Below are 11,555 nucleotides of genomic sequence, written 5' to 3'. Positions count from 1 at the left end.
TCATCTCTTCTTCCTTTTATGAAAGAGAGTTTAGGTTTAGTTTTAGGGTATTTCACACTTAATCTCTCTCCAAAATTACAAAATTACACATATTGTCCCATTCCAAAAAATTATCTACTTACAACTGGCCCCCTTCTATTAAGGTTTTCAATTGTACCTCTCGTTCAACATCCACTAGTAATAATTTTATACTTGTGAGGGAGTAAATATAATATATATAAAATCAAAAGGATGTAATTGTAATAAAATATTATTCTCAAATCATAATTGTTGACTGAAAATTAGCCGATGACAAAAGAAAATGAAGTCCTTTTTACTTCATATATATGGGATGACGTTAGCGTATTAGATGAAGTACTTGAACATGACATAGACGCAATAATAGTGTTCGACTCATCCTATATTTTAGGATAACATGGTTGAGGCTTACAACCAAAAGTTGTGAGTCTGTGTCTCATAAATATAGGTATATAGTTTACTTTTATAGTAAATTTCTTATTTTGTTGTTTTTTTAACATATTTATTAATTTAAAAATATCGATGCATTGAATCAACATATTCAAATTATACAGATATGTATCCACAAAATATCATATTAAATTTTGTATTTTGGTTTCATATTTCAGATACATAATAAGATCTCTAATTATCACTACTCTTTTACTAAAATTCAATTAAGTATATCAAACATAGAATTCAATCAGTCAATAATACTTTCCATTAAGTTCAAATATTTTGAATTATTTGCTTAATCTGTAACTAATAAATTTTTGGTTTTGTATAAATGCTAAAGTTTACCAAATAAATAAATAACTTAGTTTTTAGATTATAATCAGAGAAGATGGTTTCGTTGCAAAGGCTGCTTCTTGTTGTCACAGTTCTGCTAATTGGAGTTGGTTAGTACTGTACTTCTACAATCTCTTCTCATCATATTCATAGGCCCATAGCCAACTCTTTCTCTAACATAACCTTTAATTTAGGCCAGTTTGCGTTGATTTTATAATTGATTATGATAAGAATTTATTTTTCGAAAAATTGTAATTTTAGTCCTGTAATTTGGGGATGGCATTTCTAGTCCTGTATAAATTATTTTTCGCAATTCTAGTCCTTTTTCCACCAATTTGACTGGAAGTTGCAATTACTTGCAATTTTAGTCCTGTAAATAAATTGATAAAGGACAAAAAAATACCAACTCTTTCAAGTTATAGGACTAAATATGCCAACGCTTTCTAAATTACAGGACTAAAATTGCAATTTAATTGAGCTATGTATAAGTCACATACAATTTTCTCCTGCCAAATTGGATGAAAATTGCCAAATCTTAAGTTGCAGGACTAAATTGCAAAAAATCAATTTGTGCAGGACCAAAATTACCATCCCCATAAGTTATACGACTAAAATTACATTTTTGCCTTTATTTTTGAATAACTAATTTTAGAACAAATGTGATTTTAGGTTCATATTATTATAATTGATTATGTAAATATAGATTTAAGCTAAACTTTAAAACTAACCTCATTCTTTACAGTGAATGAAGGAATTAAAAAATAATTGTGGTGGGATTAAAATAATTTTGATGGAAATATTTATATTAGAAAATTCTTCTGAAGTGCTGAGATGATCACCACCTTCGTGCATGGAATCTGCAGGTGAATCCCATATAGATTAGAGATTGTGATGTCTCAAAATTTCATATTTCTGAAATTTTGCTTGAATGATATCGTTCTGGAAAATGACAAAATCTTAATTTGTATGATTTACAGATAGGTCGTTGGCAACGGCGCAAGGGCCACCACGGCGGCTGGATGACGTGATGGTAGGGAAGTGCCGGGGGTTGAGCGACTGCCTGTGTCCACGGCGGTGCAAGAGCAAGAAGTGCACTCCAGGGCAGTGCTTTTGCATGGACGAAATGCGGCGTGAGATTCTGGTGGGTAATTGCACCAGCGATGCTGATTGCAATTGCCCCAGGCGCTTCAAGGACAAGTTTTGCACTCTAGGAGATTGCTTTTGTACCGACTGTTAACCCAACTAACAAACAATTTGATCCAACAAAAATTTTAGTCATTAAGCCTGAAAAATAAATCAAATTACTCGATTGAGACCAAGGCCTGCAACTTATTCAAAATCAAGTTGAGTTCGAGTATAAGCTTCATCAATAAGATTAAATTCTTTAAGCTAGACTCATTTGCACCTCCAGAATTGACTGATGAAATGTGACACCGACTCTATGAACTGTTGAACGTATACATTGTGATTTCAGAAATGGAAAAATAACACAATTATATGTTATACAGTGATTTACCTTTTGCCTGGAATGAGAAATGACAAGACCGGAACAGTGAATCCAGCACAACAGAAATGAAACTAGGAAATGCAATTGAAGCAATTCCAAAGTTATTCAGGTGACAACCAGGTTTCCCCAGTATTAGAACAAGGCAGCTTTCAACTTCATCCAGGGTAGCAAAAAGGACCGCCTACTGAAGAGATCCAATGGTTATAATTGAATCGACTAGACTTCTAGTGTGCTTTATTGATATCTAAATAAAAATCTATGCCTGTAGCAACAAGCACGATAAAGAGAAAATGGAAGACAAGAAAATTTCTTTGGGCTGCTAAACACAGTAAAATATGGTGAGAACAGTAAAAGAAAGGTCATGAGCTTGGCAGGAACTATACGTCTCCGTCCAAGCTGTAGAATGTATAGTGTAAATTCCTTTGCACCTGTATCACCAGATTCTTCTTTTCCAAGCACAAGCGTTTAAGTCGTATTTCTGATAATCGTAACAAAGTTCTAGATTAAGCTTGTGCAAAATTCTTCTCATCTTTCATCTCGGCATTTTCCTTCCTGTATGCCCTCAATCGCTCTTTCAACTTTTTGCTCTCTTCAAAGTTCGCCTTCCGTTTCACAGCTTTCTGCACAAGGAAGAGGTGTGAATTATCACTAGAGGATTAAATGACTGTCACAATTAAAAATATGTTATGGTGGAAACTTACTTCTTGACGGAAACACTTGTCAAGCTTAATTTTTAAATCTGTGCATTGACCAAAAAACTTCCCAAGAGGATGGTCTATATGGCACTTCTGGAATTCTTCGATAATCTGCACCAATCATATAAGTTGCAAGTGGCAAAGACTAACCTACTGCAGTTAGCCAATTGAGAAAAGCAAAAAAGAGGTTCACTAAATTCTTGCTCATTCACATGGGAAATAATTAGTTATCCGTCAATTGTCAAGAAATGGTAATCTTAACTCAAAACAAGGTCATTTAAGACTCCAGCCAGCTGCCACGAGGTGGTGAGTTCAATACAAGGAAAACAACTTAGTTATGCCAGTTTCGTGAAGGAGACTCAACTAACAGGTAACAGACTGTATTTTCAATATGATTCTTTCATTTCGAAGTTTCAACAACTGGAGTTACAGCACAGGGAGGAAATATGCATACACAGTAACACAGGTAAAAATAATAGCCAACTCCTATATTTGCATCTTAACAGGCTTGAGCCACATTTTCCGGAATAAACTCAATTAGCAAAGAAATTCAATGGGTTTTCACTTTCCAGGAACAGGTTATCATTTCACAGTTTGAAAACAGAAAATAATCTTTTTCTCAACAGTCTTCAGAATCTGCTATTTTTAATATAGAACACTCAGAAAATTCTCATGCGTTATATACCAGAAATTTGTGTATATCAGAAAAACCAAATTCATTCAAGTAATAGTTCGGTATAAAAAAACTATATCCAAGCAACATTATTTACAGAAGTAACTTCCTATATGTGACCAAAAGAACTTACTTCAGCACACATTGGGTGCCTGTGGATTGTTAAAGGAGGATGCATTCTGTTCCTTGTTCTTTATTCACAGCTTGCAGAAGACCTAAAAACATGCAGAAAACGTCTGGTCATGGTTCTTCAGTGATTAATAAATGCCAGGTCAGCCCCTGTACTATGACTGTTGGACATTCTTGCGTTAATTCTAGCAATATTTAACTCCCTCATTACTGACAAAACAAATGAAAGGGAACAACATGAGTCTCTGACATTTACTCTAGAAATGTCGGTTTTCTTTCTTTCTGTCCCTACAATTCTCTGAGCTAAGCCTTTAGCTTGAAACATCAGTTGCACAGCAGCACAATATAGCAGAACAGCATAAGATTTCAACCAAAAACTGTTCTCCCTGACATCATCAAAGAGAATATCGTCAAAGGGGAGAAAACTCTTCCGATACTCAGAGTACAACTGTTCTAAGTGCTGTGAACACACTACATTATTGTGGCCAATAACTATTTGTGCAGACACAACGTCTGATTTGATCCCTCCTATATTCTTTGATTTTGGCTCAATTCCAATGTTTGGTTGCAATGTTAACAATCACCAGCAAAGAAGAAAACCCAAGAGCACAATTCAAAACAGCTGAAAATTAAATTGAGGGAAAGTCAAATCAGCACTAGCTGAGTAGAAATAAGAAAAGAATCACAAGCAATTCTACCGCACTGTTACACAGATTTCATGAAAAGAAAATAAACAAATAAGATATATTACACAGATTCCATGAAGAGAAAATTAACAAATAAGAAGATATTCATACATCCATCCACTCCAAGACGCTCCCGGTTTCCTTGCTAGCTCGATAAAAGAGAAATGATAAGAAGGAAAAGAAAATTGCTACAGAGTCAGAAATTCTACATAAAACATACGAAGATCCAGTCGATAAAATCATAACAAAGATTCAAAGTTCACAAAAGAAACCCCAAACTATCTAATTTCTTCAGACGTACTCCACATTTAGCTTCAGCGAGACATTCAGCAAATATCCTCTACATAACTACGTTAAAATCTAAATTTGATCGATACTATACAGTTAATGACTGCACAGCCACCAGAATCGAAAAATTGAAGATTGATGGAAAGAGCAAACTCACCAGAGAGAGAAGGCGGCCCGCCCGCCGGTGCACCGTCGCAAATAGCAGTACTGGGAGTGTTAGACGTGCTTATGTTTTAACCACAGACTTGGTTGAATGGGAGATGCGCTTTCAAGTAATCGCGTGGAAAACGAGAAAACGTGCCGCCATTTGTCTTCCTTTTCACCTTCAAAAATAGGGCTTAAATATGCTTAATTAAAATTTAAAAACTGAATTAAACCCAGTGTCCCTTCTTCTTTTCTTTAATTCACTCCTATTTTTGTACTCTACTTGGAGTGGTATACAACTTTTTATGTGAATCTAAAAGTATGAAAAATGATTGATTGGATTGTAATTGTTCGTGATTTATATCATTTTATTTTATTTTGTCTGAAAAAAATAAGATGAAACAAGATTGATTGATATAAAAAAAATTATCACGTTACATAAAAGTGTAATGTTGATAAGTATAGAATTTTTAATATTTTTTCGAGTTATTTTTTAATTACTTTGTGATAATTTTTGAATTCTGGAGAGTCTGAATACACTTATTGAATAATGTGACGGGAGTCTGATATTATTTTTTTTTAAAAAAAAAGTAGCACAAATGTAAAATCATATTTTGATAATGATTGAAAAACACTGGAAACTAATTAAAATATAGCTGGCATAATCTTTTGATAATTTATTGTAAATATTAAAAATAATACTTTGAAAGATAGACATTTTAATTTTATATGTACAAATAATATAAAAAATGGACAAGGGAAGGGCGTATATGATTTTAATTAAAGAACAATTATAAAAATGTCATGAGACAACATCTGCCTAAATGGCAGTTCTAAGCACTTTACAGACAGAAGTCCTTGTATAGCTAATATATTTTCACCTGTGTTCTACAAAAGTTCCCCTGTACTGGACCTCTGTACCTCTCCATATCGATCCGGCACTCTTCTATCAGGCAAGATTCCTGTGTGTGGAAGACATTTCTCTCAACCCAAGTGCTGGAACGGGTTGTTCCCTGATTCGGGAGAGAAGAACGGAGATTTGCTCGGTTGCTAAATCTAGCCGTTCTTTTGATTTTGCGGATTCTGTTACAAGAGTTGACACCATGCTCTGCAACAGCTGAATCCTCTCCATGTGGTCGTTCCGAGGAGTGTGGAGATGTCGGTTGGACGGCGTGCTGATTCTGCGCCACCGCAGAGGCAGATACCTTTCTGGGATTTGGAAGCAATTTCCAGTCGAGAGAACTCGAAGAGCATGCCTGCAGAGTATACCGGAGAACTCGAATTGGTGGCAGCTGCAGCTGATGATGCCTTCCCGTGGAACCCAGTAAACTTTCCGGCCTCCCTCAAGCTTGGTGTGGTGTCTAACGAGAAAACCGTCTTCCATCTGATATGATGCATAATGGGCCGCCATAACGAGTTGTTCTTGGAGTTTTGAGAAGGCAAATGGTGTGAGAACTGAGGCGGCATGAGACTCCATTGGAGCCCCTGTTTTTAGGCTAATGTTTTGGAGATTTTGCTGCATTGTTTGTTGTTCTCCAGCTTGATCCTTGAAATCTACTGCTACAGCTACCTGATCGTAAAGCAATGGTTAGAAAGAAGGATACCATGAGGAAATCTGAGACTACTAGAATTAATTGTCAATCTCGAATGGAACATGTTCTTCGGGTATCGTATCTGTCAGCCTTCACACAAGACTTCAAATACTTGGTGATGCTGTTGCATGGCTTCACATAACAACATTATCAAAACTTGTTTGGGAGACGAATGATAAAGAATTTCACAAAACCAGACCCCATAACAGACCCTAACTGCAACCCCCGAAAACCTTTCCCTGAACCAGCACAATACTGTTACCCGCAAGAAATTATATTGTTCACACCTCAATTCTTTCTTGAAGAAGTCATCATAAATGAGGACGAGAAAGAAAACTTACTAAAAGAATTTGATATGACTAGAAGCAAGAGTCAGAGAGCTTACTTGTTCCACAAAATGCGCAAGCCGGGTTTGAGCACTCAAAAACCGTTGAATAAAAGCATTAATTGATTTTGACTGGCCAGGAGTGGTCATCCCTGCAAAAAAATGGCTTCTCAAGTATGGCAGCGCCCAAAGAGTTCGTAGTGCATACAAGCTAGCAATATGCCTGTTTGTGTGCAAACCAAAAGAATGGACCATATCTCTCCAACCCAATTCAAAATCCTCAATTGTTTCCAGATTATAGAGCCGATAGAACTCAGCCTTCCACTCATTGTAGCGTTCTCCCAAAACAGCATTGAACCATGAGGGGAATTTTGCCACAATAAGCCATATGCAAAGTGCATGTTTGGTGGTTGGCATCTCCATTCCTATTGCTTCTTTGAGACACATATTTTGGTCAGTCAATATTGTTTGTGGAGCTTTCCCATTCATGAATCCTGAGAAAGCCTTACAGTTCAAACAGAACTCCAAAGTTAGCACAGTTGTATTAATAAGCATGTAGGTTTTTACACACACACGCACACACACTTCTCAATCTCTTCCTTTTCCATGTTGGGTAAGGGAATTGAGTTCTCTATCGTGTTTTAAGGGTCAGGCTCTAAGAAGAGGCACCATATTCATTTCTTGAATGTGGTAGATGATTAAAAGATAACAAATTCAGCAGATACATTAATTTCTCGGGGTACAAACTAACACATTAACACAAAGGACTGCCCCTTAGTATTAGAAACATGCTATTATCAGTTTTTACCTTCAAAGCCCAGGAAAATGACCTCAAGTTTTCCTCGCGAAGAAGCACACAGCCGAAAAAGCAGGGCATGCCATAATTGTTCATTCCTACCCATATTCCAAGAGGCATGTCAAAAGCAGTCAACCGATGTGTTGTATCAAAGACCACTGCGTCACCAAAAATCTCATATGACTGAATAGATGAGGCATAAGACCAAGCTATATTCTCCAATCTACCATTAGAATCAAGCGTAAACTCAAATCTAAAATTGGGATCTTTATCCTTAATATTTCTGCACATTCTAAGTAAATCTATGCTCTCATCCTCCGGATCTATTTTCCTGAAAGACTGAAGCAAATTCCTAACATCTTTCTCAGTGAATGGCAAATATCCAGGCTCCACACATTTTTCAAGTTCGAGTAGCCTCATCATTTGTTGCACCGAAATTCCAGTCTTGGCAAACATGAGGATTCGGTTCTTGTCAGATTCTGATATGGTGCGATATGCAGGGAGAAAACGCACTTGATTCGGTTCCAGAAGTTCATGATTGTGGTGGTTTGCAAAGCCAGTAACTCGCCATTCCGGTACTCCTAATTCAGTTGACTTGCTTATACGCATGTATGCTTGACATCCACACCGTGAAGATTTTCTGTTTCTCTGTGGTTTATTTTCATTTGATGTTTTCACAGGAGTATTTCCTGCACGATGGCAGACAAAGTAACGCCTTGTGAGACCTTTCCCAACACCATCTTTACCCTCTGTTCGATGACGCCTGATTGAAAACCCACAACGTTTTGCGAATTCACTGTAGAATTCATAAGCAGCATCATGAGTTGCAAATCGTTGCCCAATATATGGAATAGCATCATTTGTAGTCTCCAATGATAGTCTGGTGCCATCTGGTGATTCCTCAGCGCTGCTCGTATCATCCATAGACATGGATCTTTGGTCTGAGGGGTCATCATACACCAGCATCATCTGTCCAGCGTCTTCTGACATCGTAGCCTTCTCAAGATGTTTTCATCAATGCTATTATTGGCCCATTCCTAAACCTAATGTTACGTGGAAGTCCATGATAAGTAAAAGCCGAAATGGTAAGCAACATCATCAGAGAAATAGATATAAAAGTCAACATTAGAAAGAATGTGTGACAATCACACATTGAATTACACATCTGACTGCAGTAACTATAATCGCATTGACCCCAAGAACATCATACTTTCTACATTAAATAGAAGATATACAGAGCACGAGTAGCATAACGACCAGTTAAATTGAAAACTCAAGTGGCCCAAATAGGCCCAACTCATGCCACCCAACTCGGTAGATACCTAATGGATGGTATACTGTTAGATCACATATGGTGGTTCTCATCCAACGACTCCAGTTAAGTATCTACCACTTGCATGGCATGAACCACACATGTGAAAACATTATTGACAGGCATAGTTCGGAACTGCCATGAGTCCCTCCATCGACCATAAACGCCTTAAAAATCCACAATAAGCATATAAAAAAGAAACAGTAGCAATTGGAATGAGCTAAAGAATCCCCCTAAACTTAAAGAAATCCACTTATCTACATCACATGTGACATATACTTGCGCACTCGTTTCCAGGCCACAGCAGTTCACTCTAAACTTAACTTCCACTCTCTTGGAAACATAAAAATGAATGAAATAGCAACAAATACAAAAAATGCATAAATTTAGAAACAGCAGATTTTACACAGTGATATTGCTAATACGAATCATACAACAAAAACATCAAATCCCAGTATCCAACACGCATTAACCAACCTATGTAATTCGAACTCACAAATGCACTCTAAGAACAGTTCTTTTTTCTCGCAAACTCCCAAAAAACGGCACCATTAACACAAATTTCTAAATTCGCACGAGACTTAGCAAATCCATGAACAAGATTACATCTGAAACTAGCCGCATTTAAGAGAAATACTAAAGGAAACTGAAAAATATAATAAAAATTCAGGCACCTCTGTTTCGATTAATCGTGGCACCAATCGATCTTCAAGTGATAAATCGTACATTTATACGAACACATATACGCGTAGAAATCCAAATGGATTATAGAAATATAAGAACCGGAATTGTGCGTTAGCACAGAATTGATCCGTTGGTAAGAAGGAAGGAGGTTGGACTTTGGAGCGAAGAGGAACCCTAAATTGCGCAGGAATGTAATGAGACTTATTTATATGGGTGGCGCACGCTGCTATCTGGCGCCACCAGTTTGTCCGTGTCCAAACAGGTTCAAGGATTGGATCACTTCTGTAACCAAACAGCTTTGTTCTGAATTTTCATTTTCACTTTTTGCCTCTTTTTCTATTTTGGATACTCCAAATATGCATTAATTTCTTAAATTATTTTTTTATTTTCTATTTTTTGAATTTTTTATTTATTTGGGCCATCAAAATAAATATTTCTTTATTTAGTTAACTAGTGAACTTAAATTATTTTTTTTTTCAAATGAAAAGCTTATTTACTTAAATACTTTTTCAAATATACTTGAATAAATTGCTAAATAATATAAAAAAAAATTAAGATCCGACCACGACCACGTTGCAGTTATTTCAATTTTAATAAAAATAATTAAATTAAATTATTAAATAAATCAATTTATTCCGATGTGACTCGAATAATGTGAGTTTTCTCACCATACATCGACAAAAAAATTAATTTAAATATCGTCTCTACTCGCTTACATTAAAATAAAATAAAATAGATATTGAAAGGTCGAGCTTTTTGCAGCTAACAAATTAAATTATTTATAATTCAATTACAAAGAGGAAAAAATTGAGATAAATAAAAATATTTAACTTTTTCCAACTAAATAAGATTGATTTTTTTTAGGTAAAATTACTGAATGTTCTAAAATTACAACGAGTTCTCTTAAAATTTAGCATAATAATAAATATTTTTTTATTATTTAAAAAATTATCAATACTTTTCTAAGATTTGATGAAATTATATAATCTTTGAATGGAGTCCTAGTTAGAATTATCAACTTTATCCTTTTTTTTTTTAAGTTAAAAGAATTATGTATAAAAAAATTGAACGAATTGGATGAAAAAATTTTAAAATTGAAACAAAAAATTGACCACTTAGTCCATATAAAAAAGATTTAAAAAATTTTAAAAAATAATTAAAATTATAATTTATAGTTTATAAAGGTATTTTGACAATTCAATATAAAAAATAGATGAAAACCTAACGGACACTAATGAATTGGGTTAATTGTTGAACGATCATTCAAATCGAGAAAGTATTGGTAATTTTCAAAATAACAAGAGGATATTAATTACACTCTCCTTCGCTAAGGTTTGGTGTAATTTTATGTAGACCCTCTATCTTTTATAAAATTATATATAGTACCCCTGGAGTTTGCATCCGTCCAACGAATAGGTACTTCTGTTAATCAAAACTCACGAAATTTGTCAATATTAACAAATAAAAATTGATATTCATCCCAATTAACTTATTACTGATTTATTGCATGACAAACAAATTTTCTTTGACTAAAGTACATTTACAACAGTGAAGATACCCTCACTCGTATGCATTAACACGTGAAGATGTATAACGGTAATCTCATCATAAAAAAATTTATTTAACATGCAAATTAATAATAAGTCAACTGGGGGCTAAATATGAATTTTTATATGGTTTTTTTTTTATTATCAGTAAATTCAAAAAAATTTGACTAACAAAGGAACTTATTGTCAGATTGAAGCAAATATCACGAGTACTAGATGCAACATTTCAAACCATAGAGAAACTAAATATAATTATACCAAACTTTTATTTTAAAAAAAGTATAATTATATCTATTTATAATTATACCAAACCTGAGAAAACACGTTCTGATTTAATTTTTATGCAAATAACTAATAGTTCAGATTCGTGGAACAGTCCTACTAAAACAAG

General features: G+C 34.8%; 2 protein-coding genes across 4 annotated transcripts; both read right to left on the bottom strand.

Annotated features, from left to right (window-relative positions):
• Positions 1–2,355: 2,355 nt before the first annotated feature.
• On the bottom strand, positions 2,356–5,081 carry LOC105169066 (Cytochrome c oxidase biogenesis protein Cmc1-like protein). 3 transcript variants are annotated; one of them, XM_011089334.2, is made up of 5 exons: positions 4,922–5,081; positions 4,041–4,176; positions 3,795–3,876; positions 2,995–3,099; positions 2,356–2,913 (listed from the first exon to the last, which is right to left on the bottom strand). In XM_011089334.2, exons 3-5 carry the CDS (start codon positions 3,837–3,839, stop codon positions 2,797–2,799), a joined length of 267 nt encoding a protein of 88 aa, XP_011087636.1. In that variant the 5' UTR covers positions 3,840–3,876; positions 4,041–4,176; positions 4,922–5,081; the 3' UTR covers positions 2,356–2,796. The 3 variants fall into 3 exon arrangements, with proteins under 3 accessions (XP_011087636.1, XP_011087637.1, XP_011087638.1); XM_011089335.3 differs by having other exon boundaries at positions 4,047–4,176; XM_011089336.3 differs by lacking the exon at positions 4,041–4,176 and having other exon boundaries at positions 4,922–5,079.
• Positions 5,082–5,658: 577 nt separating this feature from the next.
• Positions 5,659–9,815, bottom strand: FRS11 (FAR1-related sequence 11). Its single transcript, XM_011089332.3, has 4 exons — positions 9,608–9,815; positions 7,634–8,664; positions 6,886–7,329; positions 5,659–6,478 (listed from the first exon to the last, which is right to left on the bottom strand). Exons 2-4 carry the CDS (start codon positions 8,609–8,611, stop codon positions 5,858–5,860), a joined length of 2,043 nt encoding a protein of 680 aa, XP_011087634.1. The 5' UTR covers positions 8,612–8,664; positions 9,608–9,815; the 3' UTR covers positions 5,659–5,857.
• Positions 9,816–11,555: the final 1,740 nt, after the last annotated feature.

The sequence above is a fragment of the Sesamum indicum genome, linkage group LG8 (assembly GCF_026168435.1).
Source record: "Sesamum indicum cultivar Baizhima isolate 11 linkage group LG8, ASM2616843v1, whole genome shotgun sequence".
NCBI classification, from domain to species: domain Eukaryota; kingdom Viridiplantae; phylum Streptophyta; class Magnoliopsida; order Lamiales; family Pedaliaceae; genus Sesamum; species Sesamum indicum.
This window is presented reverse-complemented; position numbering and strand designations above follow the sequence as displayed.